This window comes from Elephas maximus, chromosome 24 (assembly GCF_024166365.1).
Source record: "Elephas maximus indicus isolate mEleMax1 chromosome 24, mEleMax1 primary haplotype, whole genome shotgun sequence".
Taxonomy (NCBI): Eukaryota; Metazoa; Chordata; class Mammalia; order Proboscidea; family Elephantidae; genus Elephas; species Elephas maximus.
Genome location: NC_064842.1, coordinates 49,495,598 through 49,517,072, shown reverse-complemented (window position 1 = coordinate 49,517,072; position 21,475 = coordinate 49,495,598). Strand labels below are relative to the sequence as shown.

At 38.5% G+C, this 21,475-nt stretch overlaps 1 protein-coding gene across 5 annotated transcripts in view; it reads right to left on the bottom strand.

The window, feature by feature from the left end:
* The window catches only part of HMCN1 (hemicentin 1), a 551,288-nt gene that overhangs the window by 397,946 nt on the left and 131,867 nt on the right, over positions 1 to 21,475 (bottom strand). For all 5 annotated transcript variants that reach the window (XM_049868532.1, XM_049868536.1, XM_049868533.1 and 2 more), the window contains exon 3: positions 4,135 to 4,293. In XM_049868532.1, the coding sequence (XP_049724489.1) occupies positions 4,135 to 4,293 (159 nt within the window). The remainder of the gene's footprint in view (positions 1 to 4,134; positions 4,294 to 21,475) is intronic.

Below are 21,475 nucleotides of genomic sequence, written 5' to 3'. Positions count from 1 at the left end.
AGGTTTGGGTTTTGGTTCATATTTATTATTCACCTATTATATCTTACATACTACTAAGCAGTTGGTATATCCAAACCCCAAACCAAACCCACTGCCATCAAGTTGATTCCGACTCATAGCGGCCCTACAGAAGATAGTAGAACTGACCCATAGAGTTTCCAAGGAGTGCCTGGCGGATTCGAACTTCTGACCTCTTGGTTAACAGCAGTAGCACTTAACCACTAAGCCACCAGGGTTTCCCGTTAGCATATATATATATAACCAACATATAGTTATGTGAATAAAACATAATTCCTGACCTTGCACGTGTATAATAGCAAACACAGACGGGAGCGTAGTTATCTACATTTCATAAGTATAGACTAAAAGCTATGCAATGCAAGCTTTGACTGTGCTAGATTACAAGATGGTCTCAATTCCACATCTGTCCCTGTTCCCATGCACTGTGCCATGTGATTTTTCACTTTCTCTCACTAAAGTAGTGAGCTTATTTTTTTCTTCTGAGATTGCCCATGTGACTTGCTTTTGCCAATAGCATGAGGCAAAAGAGTCATTCTAACAGTTCTGAATCGGACTCAAGAGGCCTTGTAAATTTCTGCTTGGATTCCGGTATTTCTGCCATAACTGTGAGAAGGACATGCCTCAGCTAGACTACTGGTCTCAGAAAGAGGCTGAGAAACCTATGAAGCAGGGTCAAGGGAGTCCAGAGCCCAGCCTAGATAAATCAACCCCAAAGCATTCCCAGACATACAAGTAAGCAAGCCTAGCCTAGATCAACTGAACTGTATAGAAATGTGAGAAATAAATGCTTATTTATTTAAGTCATGGAATGGTGGGTCAGTTTGTTATGCAGCAATAGCTAACAGTCAACAATGACTAACTTTGACCCAGTAAGATTCCATGTCAGAGTTGATATTTGAAATATAGGTCTTCCTTGCTAGGCTCAGTTAATATTTGTGAAGGGAAAGGCAATACACAATATGGGGGAAGTCAGCACATGACCAAGGCAAAAAGACACTGAGAGGAATGCAAGAATAAAGGGCCTGGGATGGTAATTACTATAATATAGACAATCCTGCAATTTAGCAAACAATAATTTATAAATGGATACATACGTAGATAGGTATGCTAAAGAGGTGTAGGAGGATATAAAGGAACACACCCACCTACAGATATAGGTTGGGTTGTGGATATGTTTGCATACCTAATTGTAGGTGCTACATGTACATTAATATAGATAATAGAGCACACAAGGGGCACAGTCATAGAAACTTCTTAGATATAACCAAACGCCTCCTCATGGGTCAAAGTTCCTAGGCTTGAAGGTGAATGACCACAGACTTGGGAGACATCTACGTTAATTAGTACAACATAGTTCATAAAGCCAATGTTCTGCATCCTACTTTGGAGAGTAGTGCCTGGGGTCTTAAAAGCTTGTGATTGGCCATCTAAGACATAACTATTGGTCTCTTCCTGCCTGGAGCAGAGGAGAGTGAAGAAAACCAAAGACTCAAGGGAGAAGTTAGTCCAAAGGACTAATGGGCTATATGAACCACAGCCTACATGATCCTGAGACAAGAAGAACTAGATGGTGCCTGGCTACCACCACTGACTGCTCTGACTGGGATGACAACAGAAGTTCCTAGACAGAGCAAGAGAAAAATGTAGAACAAAAAATCAAACTCACAAAAAATACCAGACTTACTGGTCTGACAGAGGCTGGAGGAACCCCTGAGACTACAGCCCTAAGACGCCCTTCTGTCCAGGAACTGAAGCCATTCTCAAAGACCACCTTTCAGCCAAACAATAGGCAGGCCCATAAAATAAACAATAACACCTGAGAGGAAAGTGCTTCTTAGAACAATCAATTATATGAGATAAAAGGACATTTGCCCAGAAGCAAAGATAAGATGGCAGGAACAGGTAGAAAATCCGGACAAAAGGAAACAGGGAACCCAGGGTGGAAATGGGGAGAGTGATAACACATTGTGGGGAATGCAACCAATGGAACACTTCAGTTACAAACTATTGAATGGGAAACTAATTTGCTCTGTAAACTTTCACCTAAAGCACACAAAAAAATTTAAAAAACAAAACTCCCTGCTAGCATATGGGTGTTTAGTATATGACTAGCCAATCCATAGGTCCCTGGGTGGCTCTAACTTTTCGTGCTGCACTGCTAACCTAAAAGTTGCTAGTTCGAACCCACCAGTGGTGGCACCTCAGAAGAAAGGCCTAGCTGTCTGTTTCCATAACGATTACAGCCAAGAAACCCTACGGAGAAGTTTTACCCTGTAACACATGGGGTCACCATGATGAGTCAGAATCAACCCAACAACAATGGGTATTTTGTTTTTAGCCAAACCAACCTCCATCTAAAAAAAAAAAAACCATTGCCATCAAGTCGATTCTGATTCATAGCAAGCTTATAGGGACACAGTAGAACTGCTACAATAGAGTTTCAAAGGAGCAGCTGGTAGATTTGAACTGCTGACCTTTGGTTAAGCCAAATGCTTAACCACTATGACACCAGGGCTCTAGCCTCCCAAATATTCTTTCTATGGCATGGCATCTGATCCTAACATTTAACTCCAATGGTTTCCCACTATCCATATGACTGAGTCAAACTCTCCACCCTTCATTTAAAACGTCTTCCTACCTGGGCTCCACCTACCTTTTCAGCCTTATCTCTGCCCTCCTCTCCTGCCTGGATGTACACTATTTGATCATGCTCTTTGCTCTCAAGCTCTCTCGGCCCTTGCCTACCTGGTAAACTCCTGCACATTCTCCGGAGCCCTAGGAGAAATGACCTCTTTGCCAAAGCCTTCTTACCTCTCAGTGCCCCTCATCCACCTTCCAGGCAATATGCATTGCTTCCTGGGAACTTTATACCCTAATGTGATACATGCTGTAGAGGTATGTACAAAAAAAAAAAAATTTTTTTTTTTTTTTTTTATGTACAGTATGGTTTTTATTTACATATCCATCTCTCCTGTTTCCCTGGGGAATTCCTCCCACTCAAGGGCTGGGTCTTATTCATCCATATGCTTATTCATTACCCTCAGGAATATTTGTTGGGTAGAATAAGCTGCATCACCGTCAGGTTTTACTCTGTGGTCAATTCCATCTTCCAAAGACACCCACAACAATAACTTCTGACCTATATCTTCTTCTGCAGGGTGACCTTGTCAAGAGTCTAGTTTCCCTCCTCTTGTATCCACGTGGGCTTGCAACTGCTTCTATCATTAAAATGGGGGCAGAAGTGATGCTGTGTGACTTCTAAGCAGGATCATAAAAATCAATGCAACAGGTTAAGACAGGAGGACTCCTCCACACTGTTGCCCTGAGATACTTCATAACCTTGAATCCAAACTATCCTGAGGTCACACTTTAACTAAATAACAAATTGACTCATAAAATAAAAAATATTACCAGCGAGCACTGCGCACCTTTAAAAAATCATCTATATGAGACCAAATGGTCAACAATTACTCTAAAGCAAAGATGAAGGAGTAAGGGGACAAGGAAACCAAGTTACTGGAAATGAAACATTCAGAATGAAAGTTAGTGAGAATGTTGACACATTGAGAAAAATGTAACCAATGCCACTGAATACTTTGTGTAGTAATTGTTAAGCAGGAACACAATTTGCTCTATAAATTTTCACTGAAAACACAATAAAATATTATTAATAAAGAAAAAAGATCAGATAGGAAACCTAGGGAGCAGTGAGTTTATGTTAATGAGGAAAAAAGAATTCAGAAAAGGAGGGTGGGAAGGGTTGCACATCTTGAAGAATTTATCCAATGTCACTGAATTGTACACGTAGAAGCTGTTGAATTGGTATATGTTCTGCTGTGTATATTCTAAACGATAAAAAAAATAAATTTCAAAAGATATTTTATATAAAAAAACAAGGCTTTCATATGGTATATTCAAATATCACATAGAAGTTTAATATGTTTAATTTAAATGACACACGCATAGAGAAGTACCAATATACTGATTGATAATTATAATTGTTGTTATGTGCCATACATGGATAATCAAAAAGGAGAGGCCGCCTCTGAGTTGCTTCTTTTCTCTTACACGCTGCATTGAGATGAAAACATTTGGGAGTTGATTCCTACTCACTTGAGACTGTTTCTGCTGGATAAGCTGCAGCACCTCAGGGGTGAGCCGGTAATCTTTGGACCGTGCATCAGTGAAAACATAGATGAAAGAGCCAGGAAGAGAAATTTCCAAGGCGATTTTTATAGCTCCAATACTCATTTCTGGACAGTCACCACCACCCTGTTCAGAAACAGAGAGAAAAATGCAATTATTTCATCAGCAAGGACGAAAGGGGCATTTTAGTTATATAACAAGTTGTTTGAGGACGTTTAAACCCAGACAAATTCTCTTCCCTTATTTTCTGTCAGTTTCCTATTGGATTCATCATTTTGAAGGTAGGGGAACTGAAAAGATATAAAGTGATATGTAGCTAGAAAAACCTATATTTATAGGAAATTAATCCAAAATACAAAACATAAGATTTTAGTTTAGTTTTTAAGAGCAATTGTTAGATAATTTTTAGTTAATTAAATGTCAGTTCACTCTCCCACTCTTTTACATGACTGTTTAATATGCCCCCCTTCTTATCCCTTCTCACTCTTATTTGATGACCTTGCTTCTTGTTGCACCCAGAAAATAAAAATCAGTCAGAAGAGGACGTTCATCAGCTCCCACCATGATACCTACCAATTTAACTGCAATAAACAAACGCATCGCTGTTGAGTTGATTCCGACTCATAGCGACCCTATAGGACAGAGTAGAACTGCCCCATACAGTTTCCAAGAAGAGCCTGGTGGATTCGAACTGCCGACCTTTGGTTAGCAGGTGTAGCTCTTAACCACTATGCCATCAGCGTTTCCTCATCTGCAATAGCAGTCACGTATTCTGCCTTATCAGAGAAGGAACTGCTGTGCTCATCACTAAGGCTAAATACTCATCTGTACCCTAACCAAGGACATCGCTCCTGTGACTGTCCCCTCTTTACTGGATTATTTCCACCAGCAACCAAACATACTGGTGTATCTCCCACACTCCTTCAGTTTCTGCTCAAATATTACCTATCAGAGAAGCCTCCCAAGAGCACCTTGTATAAAACACACTCTCCTCACTATTACTCTGCTTCATTTTTCCTACTAACTCATGATCGCTGTGTTTTATTTTCCACTTAAATAGGTTGAGGATGTTTTCCTAAACATAAAATGGCCTCCTCCCTAAGAATAATTCTTGTCACATTTATTTCCTTCATAAATATGTGGGTTTGTACATAAAAAACTGAGCATGCTGTATTTATAGTTTTACATACTAATTTTTTAAATTTGGGATTATGTCATGCCTATGTTTCCATGTGATCAACGTTCTTCAAAATTGCAGGTTTTATGGTTGTACACTATGTCTCTTTCATAATTTAGTCAACTATTTATTATTAAATCTCTTCCAAATTTTCCTCTATTACAAATATTATATATATATGTATATGTATGGAGTCCCTGGGTGGCATAAATGGTTGAGCACTCAGCTGCTAACTGAAAGGTTATTGGTTCAAATCTACCCAGAGGCTCCTCAGAAAAAACATCTGGCAATTTACTCCCAAAAGCTCACAGTCATTGAAATGCTATGGAATGCAGTTCCACTCTGAAGACATGGGGTCATCGTGAGTAGGAATCTACTCAATGGCAACTTGTTTAGTTTTATATGTACAATGAAATCTGTGAGAGCCAGAACTCAATGGGACTGCCTTGCTTTTTCCAGCTTTTGAAACTTTTTGGCCTTTGATAGGGTGAAGTCTTACCATTTTCATATCAATCTCTATTGGTAGAAAATATTTGAGTTTTCTTCTCTGACAGGTTTTTGCCTTACACAGGTTCCAGCTTTTGCAGGTTTTACAATACACATATATATGACTCATGTATGATTATTTCCTTATCATACAAGTTCATAGCTACAGGGTCAAGGGAATGGATTTTCAACCAATATGTTTTAAGCAACTAAAAACTTCTAAGCACACAAAACATACAAGCATTTTAACTACTGCACCATCAGGCTCCTCTGTTAGAGTGACAAACATGAACAAGTAACTGTCTTGTCCTGAAGGAGCCCATGGTCTAAAAAGCACAATTAAATAAAAAAATGACAGTCTGGGATGATGGAAGTCTTGTGGTCTCAGGGCCCACCAGAATCCAATAACAAGTAAGAGCTCTTTGTAGAAAATAAAAAGTTACCTGATGAAAAGAATAAGGATTTATCTCTACACTCCAAAGATTCTATTTGATTATCCTTTTGGGGCTTTATCTAGGCACCGAACAGTCTCAGATTCTGATTCAGATGCTTCAAGTACTGTGGGCCTAATTAGGGCCATAAGAACCAAGTACTAGAATTGTTTACACTGTAGTCCAGATGAACTGGACAACCTTCTCTTGCATTGAATTCCACTCAAAACTCAAGGTTTGTGGGTACATTTGTTAAATAGGTGGAATGGGGCACCAACTATTATGAATTGCCTCTGAAATTGTGAGCTCCTATTAAGTATCTGTCACCTCCTTGATGGTAAGATTGGAAGCTGTAGGAACTTCATCTTCACTTTGGAGAAGATATTAGCCATGTTGTTGTTGCTGTTGCTGTTGTTGTTGCTGTTGTCAGGTGCTGTCGAGTTAGTTCCGACTCATGGCAACCCTGTGTACAACAGAACGAAACACAACCCGGTCCTACACCATGCCCACAATTGTTATGCTTGAGCCCACTGTTGCAGCCACTGTGTCAATTCATCTCATTGAGGGTCTTTCTCTTTTTTGTTGACCCTGTACTTTATCAAGCATGACGTCCTACTCCAGGGACTGATCTCTCCTGATAACATGTCCAAAGTATGTAAGACACAGTCTCACCATCCTTGATTCTAAGTAGCATTCTGGTTGTACTTCTTCCAAAAGAGATTTGTTCGTTCTTTTGGCAGTCCATGGTATAGTCAATATTCTTCGCCAATACCACAATTCAAAAGCATCAATTCTTCTTCTATCTTCCTTATTCATCGTCCAGTTTTCATATGCATATGATGCTACTGAAAATACCATGGCTTGGGTCAGGCCCATTTAGTCTTAAAGGTAACATCTTTGCTTTTTCAATACCTTAAAGAGGTCTTTTATCCTGGTGGAGTAGTGGTTAAGTGCTACGGTTGCTAACCATAAACGTCAGCAATTTGAATTCAGCAGGCGCTCCTTGGAAACTCTATGGAGCAGTTCTACTCTGTTCCATAGGGTCACTATGAGTCGGAATCAACCTGACAGCAACAGTTTATCAGTCATAAAAATATCAGTCATAGGCCCCCAGAAATCTTATTGAGCAAGCAGTCCCTTCTATTTTCGCAAGATTTATCTCCAACCTCTATTACTTGTCTTTTCAAGGCATTGAGCAGATAATACTACTCTCAAAAACTTAAATATACTTGTATTTCTAGGTCATGCTTATCTCTCAAGTTCCAATTTTCCATTTTCTATTGATTGTTAGAAATCTACTCTTAGACGTTGTATTGTTCTCTCCAATTCAATGTCTAAAAGAGAACTTATTATATTTTCCCCAAGCATGTGGCGGCTATTTTTGTCAATGGCACTATCTGCCTAGATGTTGTTGTTGCTGTGTGCCATCGAGTCAATTCTGACTCATAGAAACCCTATAGGACAGAGTAGAACTGTCCCACATAGGGTTTCCTAGGCTGTAATCTTTACGGAAGCAGACCACCAGTACTCTTCTCACTTGAAACGGCTGGTGGATTCGAACTGCCAATCTTTCAACTAGCAGTGGAGTACTTAACCATTGCGCGGCCAGGACTCCTTTCTGCCTAAACCAAACCAAACCAAACCCATCGCCATTGAGTTGATTCCAACTCATAGCAACCCTATAGGACAGAGTAGAACTGCCCAATAGATAGTCAGGTTCAAACCTCAAGTTATCTTTGACTCCTCCCTTTCCTTTTACTTAACTAGTGGTCAAATCTTATTCATTCTACCATCTCCAATCTGTCCTTTCCTCCTCACTTCCTACCATTCACTCCTGTAATCATTATTTTTTATTATATGTATGTAGTTCCCCGTCTGCACTTCTCTTCCTGCCACCAAATTTTATTTTTCTTGCAGTAAAGAGCTAAATATATCACTTTCCTGCTTAAAATCCTTCACTACTTGTATTGGATCAAATAATCTTTCCAGCTTCATATCTACTACTGCTCCCTTCTCTGAAATCATTCCATCCAAACTGAGACTACTTTCTGTCCTTTGAATACACCTCTGCCTATAGGGTCACTATGGGGAAACCCTGTTGGCATAGTGGTTAAATGCTACGGCTGCTAACCAAAAGGTCAGCAGTTGGAAATCACCAGGCACTCCTTGGAAACCCTATGGGGCAGTTCTACTCTGTCCCGTAGGCTGCTATGAGTCAGAATCAACTTGACGGCAACAGATTTTTTTTTGTTTTGTTTGTTCTTTTTTTCATTGTTGTTGTTTACCGGGCCACTATAGGGTCGTTGGGAAACCCTGGTGGCTTAGCAGTTAAGACCTAGGGCAGCTAACCAAAAGGTTGGCAGTTCAAATCCACCAGGTGCTCCTTGGAAACTCTATGCGGCCGTTCTACTCTGTCTTATAGGGTCACTGTAAGTCAGAATCTACTCGATGGTAACCAGTTTTGTTTTTTTATAGTGTCGCTATGAGTCACAATTGACTCAATAGCAACAGGTTTGGTTTGGTTTAGGGTCACACTTAATGCCTTTAGTACTTTCACTCACGTGATTTTTTTTTTCAACAGCTCCATCTCCACCATCAAACACTCCTCCCCAATATATGCGTGTCTAAGTTTTACCCATTAATCTGTAAGCTCTTTGATGACAGGAACTGTGTTTTGCTGAATCCTTGAGTCTTCAGTTCTTAACATCTTGCTTGGCATAGTCACTGAGTAAATATTTGTTGAAATGAACTATTTTTACTTCAAAGTTGAGGTACTATGCCTTCCCCTCTTTAAAAGCTTCTCTTCTCTTTCAGTTTGATATACCTCCCAACTCCTCAGATGTCCTCTAATGGCTTTTCTCTTTAATGGTACTTACCATATCTTCCTTTGCTTGATAGCTATCTGGGGAGTTATCATGTTCAACAAATGCTACTAAATGGAGTTTTGTATGCTAAAAAAATGGAAAATAGCTACTGGGCATATTAATAATTTTGGTATATTGGAGGAATATAATTTTTGTTTGCAGCCAGCTTTGCATATCTGTAATGAATATGCTGCACTGCTTAAAAAACTTAGATTCTTATTGCATTTTCACAAGCTTTAACAAAAAACAACAACAAAAAAATTTTTTTCCAAAGGTGATTGACATTGTACACCAGAATATAAATTACAAGCATTTTTGAATGGCCAAGTGCATAGCACAGCTTGGCGGTAGTATAATTCCAGGGAAAGATGAATTGCTTTTTGCTAATTGTTGCCTAGTATCACTACACAAAAAGTCTTCTAAGGATCAAACATCAGAACAGCTAAGAAATCTCCAGGAGTACGTGTTAAGAATGGCAGGAATGATAAACCTTGTCCAGCTACTGAGTGAAGGAGCCTCTGAGCAAGTTGATTTGGGTTCAAATTTGCTTTAAGGGGACCTAGAAATTCTTTAGTTCATTCCTAATCCCTACTCAGTAGTAGACTTTGGAGGCCACTGGAATCCTTGAGAGTGACTCCAAATGTATTCAGTCCCTTGTGGTACCCCCATAGCTTCAGTTCATGTTAGAGCTTGAATGTGGTCCTAAAAGAATATATGAAAATGGGACTCTTAAGCCTTTAATTAATCCTTTTTGCACTATCATTTTAATAGATAGGTTTAAAACCACGTATTTATAAAAACCAATATAGTCAACAACATTTTTTAAGCCTTGGAAACATTCTCATGGAAAAAAAAAAAGGCATCTTTGTAGAACATTGAACTTCATATATATGGCGAGGCTTAATATTGGTTAATATCCAAAAGAAAGATTGGGATTAATCGACACTGCTATAACACCACAAACCATTTCACAAATAAAATTGCAATGAAGGGGAATTCGTATTTCTTGAACTTCTTTTATATCATACTCTCCAAAATGAACCCTTTGACTTTTTTTGGAGAACGATCAGAAAGTCTCAAAGCAGCCAGAAAATTGGGAATGTCAAGTGAAAAGGAAACATTTTCACTCCCACGTATCAGAAACACAAAATGGAATGCTTATAAATCCCTTAGGAGTGATTTGTATAGCTTAGTTAGTTTTCTCCTGGTGTAGAAATTTGTGTATTTTTTTAAACAACAAAAAATGATTATTCTGCCTTGAATTTCATATTTGCAGACACAGGTCTTATAATCATACTGACTATAAGACTTTCCCAAGAATAAAACTCTTTTCTTCACTACCTTTCTGCTTGTAGCAGTTAGTGGATAATTCAAAGTTAAAAGTAAATGCTAACTAGTAATTAATATCTTAGTGAAACTGTATGTCTGTACCACTGTAGATGCTGGTTCCTGAAAAGAAAATTAAATTTCGTCTTTTTCCAAAAGAAGTTACCATGTAAATGTTAAAACATTATAAAAGTTTTTTAAAGTCTTATAAAATCTCCTTATTTCATATGTCATTTTAGTTTTCTAATAATTTTAAATTATTATTAAGCATGACCTGGATTAACATGAGCTATTAAAAAAAGAATGCCTTACATCCTCCCTATCTACCATGCTAGCCAAAAGGTAAGCAGTTCAAATCTACCAGACATTCCCTGGAAACCCTACGGGGCAGTTCTGCTCTCTCCTACTGGGTCACTATGAGTTGGAATCAACTCAATGGCAACAGGTTGTTTTTTGTTTACGTACTATGGTAGCTTCATGTGACTACTGAGCACTTGAAATATGACAAGTAAAACTAAGGAACTAAATTTTTTATTTTACCTATTTTTATTAATGAAAATTTAAATTTAAAAAATAAAGCAGGGCTAGTTTTAGAAAAAAAAAAGTTTTTATATTGATGACATGTCAAAATGATAATTTTTGGATATACTGGTTTAATAAAAAAGATTATTAAAATTAATTTCACCTAATATTAAATTGTGTATGTGGCTCACATTATACTTCTTCTGGTGGGTAGCACTGCTTTAGAATGATACATTTAGTTTGGTCACATAGTCTTTGTTGTTGACTGTCACTTATAAGGTTATGGCTTTGATCAAAGGATTTTTGATAAACTTTGCTTCCTAGCAGAAGTGATTATAGGTAAAATTCAAGTTGCCTTAACTTATTAAGAGTCAGTAATTAAGGTAGAATTAATTTTTAAAAAATAGATAAATAACAAACTGCTGGTTTGTTAATCGTGTTTCTCAAATAATCAACTGATCCTTGATTTTCAGTTTTGAAGAATGAGAATAGAGAAAGTGTTGCTAAAATTGATCATTTTTATAAATAAGCCTCAAAAATTCAGAAAGTTAGGTAAGATTTTTGAAAGCCTCATGTACATGTGAAAATTTTTAAAAATCAGGGCAATGGAAATGTGACTTAAACTAAAAAAAATAAAGCCAACTGTTTTAAGTTTCAGTTCCAAACTTTAAAAATAAAAAGGTAGCCCTTTAAGTCTTTAACAGTTTCTGTTTTGATTTGAATACCTAAAGGAAAAAAAAAAATGTAGAATAACAGTCCATAAAAAAATCTATTATAGAAGAATTTACAATTGAAGAGCTTGAATCTATGAAAAGTCTCATTAGTTTAACAGATATCTCAATGGAAATATGTCACTCTACCTTTATTAACTCAATGAATGTCTACTCTGTGTCAAGCACTGAGATGGCAGGCATTCTTACACACGCTATGTTATTTATTCTTTATATCAACCAATGAGGTAGGTATCATTTTTGCCACATTTTATTGGCAGCAGTAAATCTTGAAAACCCTTCCCCAGAGTCACACAAATACTAAGTGAAAAAGCAGGAGTTTGAACTCACTTCTACCTCATGTCAGAGTTCACGCTAACTCCAGTGAGGCATTTTATTACCTTCATCAACTTCTGTGGTTGCAAGCAAGTAGCTTGTCTGAGACACTTTTAAAAACACATGAGGAAAATACCTATTTGTTATGGACTGAATTGTGTCTCCCATCTGTGGTACCTGTGAATATGACCTTGTTTGGAAATAGGGTCTTTTGAAGATGTTATCAGTTATCATGATGACATACTAAAGGAGGATGCATTCTAAATCAAATCCGAGTATTGTCCTTAGAAAAAAGGAGGAGACATGGAGAGACAGAGGAAGAACAGCCATGTGGAAGATGCATCGACAAGCCAAGGGAACACCTGGGGCTACCAGAAGCTGGGAGACACAAGAAGGGATCTTCTCCTAGAGGCTTATGAGGGAGCAAGGTCCAGCTGACAAGTCAATTTGGACTTCTAGCCTCCAAAACTGTGAGACAATATATTCTTGTAGTTTAGAACCACCCACTTTGTGAGACTTTGTTACAGCAGCCCTGTTGTTGGTTGCCAGCGAGCAGATTCCTACTCATGGTGACGTCATGAGTATAAACCAGAACTGTGCTCCATAGGGTTTTCAAAGATGTGACCTTTCAGAAGCAGATACCCAGACCTGTCTTCCAAGGTACCTCTGGGTAGGTTCAAAATTCCAACCTCTCTCCTAGTAGTCTAGCACTTAACTATTAACATCATCCAGGGTCTTCCTTATAGAGGCCCAAGGGAACTAATACACCCCTCTTTTAGACACCCACAGAAGATCATTCTTCTATTGCAGCATTCACCAGGTTGTATTATAATTCATCTGTTTCCTCCTACTAGATTGCTTGTTCCTTGAGGACCTCCATAGGTGTTCCATTGCTGTTTGATAAATCCATGGATGAATGAATAATGAGTAGATGTGTTAATGAGATTGTGCAAAGCAATCCTGGCCCAATATAGGCACACGTGCTATATGCAGCATGAGCTTCACTCAGGCCTAGTCCATTTCAAGCTAAGCACCCCCAAGAGTACAAGTGCCAAAAAGTTGATCTTTAACCAAGCTCAGAAATATATATATATATATATCCCATCTGAGTGATATATAAAACTACTCACGCCTACCTACCCCTCTCCCCCAATCTGTCTCTCTCTCTCTGTCCTGGGAGACAGTCAGGTTTAATACTTAACAAGAGAAAAACAAGTATGGTTATGCAAATATATTCCCCCAAACCACACACACCTGCTCACACACACACAAAAATGAAAAGTGTGATGGAGAAGAACAGTGTAATGCACTGAACTGCACAAGTCCCTAAATGCATGTAAGAAGGGTCTGGCTTTGTTAACTTTGTGTTTTTATTTGAACCTTGGAATATACCTAATTAGTATCAACAGGCACATTCTTGCTCAGAGCTTTGATATTTGTTTTTTCTTTATAATTTGAGTGATAGCTATTAATTTACTGTCAAAGACCCTTCAGACAGGAAAATGTGCACTGAAAAAACAGAAGCATGCGACCTTTTACAGTAAATGTTGCTCCTGGAATGAAAAAAAGAAAGAGAGAAAGCCTATAACCTCAGCGTTGCAGTGATAATTATGTTCAGAAGATGAATTCCTAGAAAGAAAGATCAAATAAGAATGAACAGAAATCCTGTCAGTGAAGGGAGTAATAAAACAGATTTTTATGCAGCCTTTTCTAAATACAAGGCAGCGTGGGAGTGGCACTAGAGTAAGCTGAACCTTTAAACTCTGAGAAGAGCTGGAGAAAAATGAGGTCTCTGTCCAAAATCTAACGGGAAAATGTCCATCAACTGAAGGATCCGAAAACCAGGAACGCTAATCTCAGGGCAGGCACCCTCCCATGCCTTCTTGCTATTTATCTTTCAGCCAACCCATTTCAATTCCTCTGTTCTCGCCATCCATTTACACCTAACCAGTATTTATACAAGGGGTTTTCCAGGTATACCTAACTCTGAACAGTCAAGAAATTAAACTTTTATGATAGGCTCATGCCTGAGTTTCACCCAAGCCTAGCCCATTTCAAGTGAAATAATTCCAAAGCCAAAATAGTTGCTCTTTAACCAAGCACAGAATACACACATCCCATCTTAACAGTATATAAAACTAACTCTCCTACCCTCTGTCTGTCTTTCTCTTATTGTCATTACAATAATTACTCTCACTCTAACAAAAGTATTTGGAAGAAAAGCCTGGTAATCTACTTCCAAAAAATTAGCCATTAAAAACCCTATGGAGCACAGTTCAACTCTGACACACATGGGGTTGTCACGAGTCAGAATCAACTCAACAGCAACATGGGTATAACCTACTGAATTTCCTCTTTTGGCATGGTACCCCCTCTGTTTGAGAAGGTCTTTATTGTGTAATTTGTCCTTTACCTTTAAAACTCAGTTACGAAACTGAGTCAAACACAAGTTGAACAAAAGTATTCGGTCTCACCAGAAGAACTAGATGGTGCCCGGCTGCAACCGATGACTGCCCTGACAGGGAACACAACACAGAACCCTTGAGGGAACAGGAGAATAGTGGGATGCAGACCTCAAATTCTCATAAAAAGACCCGACTTAATGGTCTGACTGAGACTAGAAGGACCCCGGTGGTCATGGCCCCCAGACCTTCTGTTGGCCCAGGACAGGAACCATTCCCGAAGCCAACTCTTCAGACATGGATTGGACTGGACAATGGGTTGGAGAGGGATGCTGGTGAGGAGTGAGCTCCTTGCATCAGGTGAACACTGAGACTATGTTGGCATCTCCTGCTTGGAGGGGAGATGAGAGGGTAGAGGGGGTTAGAAGGTGGCGAAATGGACACGAAAACAGAGAGTGGAGGGAGAGAGTGGGATGTGTCATTAGGGGGAGAGTAACTGGGAGTATGTAGCAAGGTGTATATAAGTTTTTGTGTGAGAGACTGACTTGATTTGTAAACATTCACTTAAAGCACAATAAAAAAAAAGACAGGAAAAAAAAGTATTTGGTCTCAGTTCTCTCTTAAAGTATAGTTGTATGATTCTAGGATCAGAAAAACATAATGTACATGTGGAAGGCATTAAGTTGTATTGGATTTATTTTAAAATGTGCATCCCAGGAAGTATAAAATAAATCAGAACTATTGCAGAGCTTTAATACATCAGTGACAATGACAGTGACGTGTGCTGGGATTCATCACTTGTTGCAAATTATAATAGGAATGTACTGAGAGACAATCAGAATATTTCAGAGGCCAAACCTCAAATCTCCATAATCAAAATAAAAGATGTTAGTTACATCGCCAAACAAGCCTTATGACAACTGGATCCAAATCCAAAGCAGCAAACAACTGCAGACCTCAATTCCATATGCATTAGAAGTTAGCATTCACAACTGTTTTTTTTTTTTCTTTCTAGTTAGAAACGTTTTATTTAAATGTGCCAAATAAAAACCTACATTTTCAGATCAAAGGATGTTAATACTTTCAACAACAGTGTATATTATCTTACTGCTGTGAATTTACAGAGTAACGATCCGGATCCATTTTGATTAAATGGTTGAAATATCCTTCCTAGGTTATACTTTACAGACATCAAAAATCTCTTATAATAACGTAAACAAAATCACTTTTCCCTAAAAGGTGAATTTGAGAACTTCAGTTCATTCCTTCAGGACTTGCACTTCTGGGTGGACTCCTGACAGGCAACAACTTCTTTTTGGAGATGGTGATCTGGACTTGGATCGGTTGCTTCTTGGTAGTGAAAGAGAACTGGATCTTGATTGAGATTGGAAACACCTCAGTCCTGACCTTGACTGAGATTGGAAACGCCTCAGTCCTTTTACAGAACCAGACCTAGATCTTCTGAGTGAAGCTGATTTCGATCGTCAAAGATACAGATCTTGATCGCTGAAGAGATGCTGATCTTGACCTTCATCCCCTGCCATTACTAAGGATCTAAAATCTTCAGCAACTGCCTTCCAACTTGTTGAAACTTTGTCCGTGTAAGGTATAACGAGTTTATTCTCTAGCTTTGTTTGCTCTTAAAAGGATATTTGTTTCAATTCAGTTCAAATATTGACAAAGAATATACTATATACCAGGCATTCAATATCTTGCTTAATAAATCTGTAAATGATGTGCCTTCATAATGAAGTTGGCCATGTTTTAAAAATTTCAAAAGCTTAATAATTCATATGAAGTATGATAGACAGCGGTGCTTTCGAGAGAGTAATGACCCAGAGGCAGATGAGAGTGGCAAAAATATCACCTCATAGCATCCAATTATCAGAAGATATGTGGATGTAGGCAGGGCTAATTCTAGGCAAAGATGGAAAACTGGAAAATGGTATCTTGGTATTCAGTCACCCCTTTAGTAAATCTCTCCTCCTCTATTTCTGAGGTCCCTGGGTGGTGCAACTAGTTAAAGTTGTGGGTTCAAGTCCATCCAGAGGAGCTTCCAAAGAAAGGCCTTTGAAAATCCTATGGAGCACAGTTCTCCTTTGACACACATGATGTCACCATGAGTCACAATCGACAACAACTGGCTATCTACTTCTCAGAGAATTCCTTCCTCTCTCCCTCAAGGATTTTGTCTGTGCCTTTTTACTGTGATCTTCTCCATCAAATTAAGATACTGTCATTGCCCTGATCAAGAAGATGTCCTAGTCTCTCCTAACAGATGGCTCCCCTTTTGCTCAGGAAGCATAACCCTTGCTTTTGCGTGCAAGGACAGGGTCTAAAGAAAATCCTTGTGTCCAATCATCATTCACTTATTCAAGAACTAGGTATTCACCTTGCCATACTTCCTCTGGGCAGGCCTTCTTCTTCCCAGCCCTCCTTCTGCTATGACCCTTCTCTATCTCACCTCTGTACTATCCAGACTCCACCTGCCCACTGAAATTTCTTCTTTCTGCTCCAGCTCTTTCATGTCAATTTTACATACTTTCCAACACATTTGGTATTACCTTTGTTAGTGGCTAGTTAATGAAGGAGGTTGTAATGCCACGGTTCCTTTTTTTTTTTTTAAATGTGGTTTAAATATATATATATATATATATATATATATATATATATATATATATACACCTGTTATTTTATTTATTGGCTAAAAAGTTTATCAATACAATGATTTTTTTATTAATAAAAGCATTATAATTTATGAAAACATTACATTATGGGGAAGTTTGAGATGGACAATTTTTGTTGTTTTAGAGCTATTGGTCATTAAACAAAATTAAGGAAAAAGATATAGACCACCTAAAAGGAGGAGACTATATTATATGACACAGTAGAAGAAGATTAAAAAAAAAAAAAATCAACATGAATACAGAAAGACGGTGACCTCTTTTAAAAGTTTATATGAGGAAACCTGAGGAACTTGGCTGATGGCTGGACCAGTTCTCCATAATACGATATGCCTGCCAAAGAAAGACGATATCACCTCCAGCACCAACAGAGGCCCCCAGTTTGTGCTCCAGAGGAGGCTCCCAGGCATCATCTGTCAAGGAAGACCAATATTATCGAATCTCTAACCAGTATTAGTTCATGTCTAGGGTATTATTAGGTTTCTGGGAGGAATTCGAACATCTGATGGGGTAGTTGGACAAATAATCTTCAAAGTCAATTCCAATTCTGCCATTCCACAATTATTCTTGAAAAATTTTCGAAGCCTTAAGAATAAAAAAGATAGCTGCTTGGAGAACTGCTCACAGCGGTACATTCCACCTGCTACACATGGAAGCAATCAGTGGGCCCTAAGATCGAATGTAGGGTAAGACTAACTTAAAGGAGTTCCGATCTCTTGAAAAGTATCATTGCAATGCACTATTTCTTATTTTAAAGGCATTATTTACTGTTCAGAAGCTAGAAAAGCAGGGAGCCAGTAACGCCTGGAAAAAAATGAATACCGTCAAGGAGAAAATGACCACTATGACTAAATGAACACTTTGTTGTTGTTGTTGCTAGGTGCTCTTGAGTCAATTCTGATTCATAGCAACCCTATGTACAACAGAACAAAACACTGCCCAGTCCTGTGCCATCCTCACAATCGTTGCTATGCTTGAGCCCATTGTTACAGCCACTGTGTCAATCCATCTCATTGAGGGTCTTTCTCTTTTTTACGGACCCTCTACTTTACCAAGCATAATGTCCTTCTCCAGGGACTGGTCCCTCCTGGTAACACTTCCAAACTATGTGAGATGTAGCCTCGCCATCCTTGCTTCTAAGGAGCACTCTGGTTGTACCTGAAGACTGGTAATAGCTTATTCTCTCAGTAAGTCCATTCTCACACAAGAATATAGTAACTGGAAAATATAGTCTCACAGAAATAAAGGTAAACCTGTCAAAAGTTTAGAATATTCACACATCCAAGAGGCATCTCCTAAGACAAATACTGTTTTTTTTATAATGAAGAATACATGTTGTTTTTGTTGTTGTTGTTGTTGTTAGGTGCTGTCGAGTCAGTTCTGACTCATAGCGACCCTATGCACAACAGAATGAAATACTGCCTGGTCCTGCACCATCCTTACAATCGTTGTTATGCTCAAGCTCATCGTTGCAGCCACTGTGTCAATCAACCTCGTTGAGGGTCTTCCCCTTTTCCGCTGACCCTGTACTCGGCCAAGCACGATGTCCTTCTCCAGGGACTGATCCCTCCTGACAACATGTCCAAAGTATGTAAGACACAGCCTCGCTGTCCTTGCTTCTAAGGAGCATTCTGGTTGTATTTCTTCTAAGAGAGATTTGTTCGTTCTTTTGGCAGTCCATGGTATATTCAATATTCTTCGCCAACACCACAATTCAAAGGCGTCAACTCTTCTTCGGTCTTCCTTATTCATTGCCCAGCTTTCACATGCATATGATGTGATTGAAAATACCACGGCTTGGGTCAGATGCACCTTAGTCTTCAGGGTGACATCTTTGCTCTTCAACACTTTAAAGGAGTCCTTTGCAGCAGATTTACCCAATGCAATGCATCTTTTGATTTCTTGACTGCTGCTTCCATGGCTGTTGATTGTGGATCCAAGTAAAATGAAATCCTTGACAACTTCAATCTTTTCTCCGTTTATCATGATGCTGCTCATTGGTCCAGTTGGGAGGATTTTTGTTTTCTTTATGTTGAGGTGCAGTCCATACTGAAGGCTGTGGTCTTTGATCTTCATTAGTAAGTGCTTCAGGTCCTCTTCACTTTCAGCAAGCAAGATTGTATCATCTGCATAACACAGGTTGTTAATGAGTCTTCCTCCAATCCTGATGCCCCATTCTTCTTCATATAGTCCAGCTTCTCATATTATTTGTTCAGCATACAGATTAAATAGGTATGGTGAAAGAATACAACCCTGACGCACACCTTTCATGACTTTAAACCAATCAGTATCCCCTTGTTCTGTCCACACAACTGCCTCTTGATCTGTGTAAAGGTTCCTCTTGAGCACAATTAAGAATACATAGCAGTGGTAATTTTCCTGAGATTCAAATTCTTTAGTTTTATTTATTTGGCCTGTCAGTACTCCTTTTGCAGTAATGAAGAATGAATTGTAGTGGTAATTTTCCTGAGATAAAAATCCCTTGGCTTTATTTATTTGGGCCATAAGTACTGCTTTTACAGTAAGGAAGAATGCATTGTACCATGTTTTGAGAAGTTTCATGAAAAATAATAAAAAGTCTATGAAGAAAGCTACTAGGATAAAATGTATGTGCAGTCACTGCCAGATGCCTTCATGTTTTGCAAATTTTCAAAAAATAGAATAAAACGGTTTTATCATTGACTCACATCAGTAGGATTTACAACGTCCAGCATCCGCTGGGACATATGTGATTCCAGATAACGACTATCAAAATCCATAACTCATAACAAAAATTCTGAATTGATCCTTTAATCAGCATGCCTTCATTAGTGAAAACTGATAGTATGAACAAAAATCCAAAGGGGAAAATAATTGGGTCTTGAAAGGGTTAAAATGCACCTTGCTCTCTGTCTCCTCAGGTGTATGTGAGGCCTCAGGTAAATAAGGTTATCACATTGAGAACATTTGCTGAGAAAAGCGATTTTAGATTTATAATTAACCTTGTCATTTGCTGCTCAGTAATTTTAAGTACGCCAAAACTCAAAGTCAGTAGAGATAGGAGTGGAGGTAAAAATCTCTAAGGAATAAATTCATTTTGGTGAGGATGAGACCGGCCTTAAACCCACATAGGTCTTTAATTCTCTATTTTCCTACTTTGAAGTAAAGACAAAGAGAAACTATATAAATAAATATGTTAATTTGATTAGATTTACAAGGTTACTTTAAACAAGTATTTAGAAGGAAAGTGGTATAGCAATAAGGGAAACTGCCTCTGGCATTAAATACCTCCAGTTTTGAGACCAGCCTTGCTACATGCCATTCTGTGACCTGAGTAAGACATGTTACCTAATATTTCAAATCTTGAGATCCCTCATTTGTAAAGAGGAGTATTAATATTTGTGTGGCTTTGAATTGAGAGAATGGCTTTAAACCACTTGCAAAACCTTTCACATGGCACATGTTCCCTAATCATTGCTTATTTCAGGGTAGTAATATTTAGGGATTATTTCACTTAAAGAAAAAACTTTGGAGAACTAAGGGTAGTAGTAGTAATAGTATTAGTAATACTGGTAGTAAGTTTATCGAGCCTTTATTTTGAGTCAGACAATGCAATGTTCTACCTTCTTGCAGCTTTTGCATTATCAGACTTTGTTCATAAATAAAATGCATGTCATTACTCTTGAAAAAGATACATAAAGATTTATAAATACCTCTAGATAGACAGATAGATGGACAGATGGATAGATGGACAGACGGACAGACGGACGGATAGACAGACGGACAGGTAGATTGGAGGAGCCTTAGTGGTACAGTGATTAAGCACTTGGCTGCTAGCTGAAAGGTAGGCAGTTCGAACCTATCAGCCGGTCCTCAGGAGAAAGCTGTGGCAGTTTGCTTCCATAAAGATTAAAAAAACACAACCAAACCCCCTGCGGCTGAATCAATTCCAACTCCTAGTGACTCTATAAGAGTAGAACTGCTCCACAGGGTTTCCAAGGCTGTAATCTTTAAAGAAGCAGTCTGCCACATTTTTTCGCCTAGGGAGAGGCTGATGGGTTCGAACCACCAAGCTTCCCATTAGCAGCCAAGTGCTTAACCACTGTACTACCAGAGCCTAGGAAACCCTGTGGGGCAATTCTACCCTGTCCTATAGAGTCACTGTGAGTCAGAATTGACCTGATGGCAATGAGTTATATACAATTCGTGAGTCAAATGCACATTAAGAAAACTTAAATGGAAATAAAAACTGCTTTTTTAAGTTGAATCATGTACAATACCAAAAATGAGGGTGAAAATCACATCTTTCATATCTCTACATTATCTCTCTCTATCCTGATTTCTAGTCCCTTCCTTTCCCTTTCTTCAGTCAAGGTTTTTTCTTTTTTTAA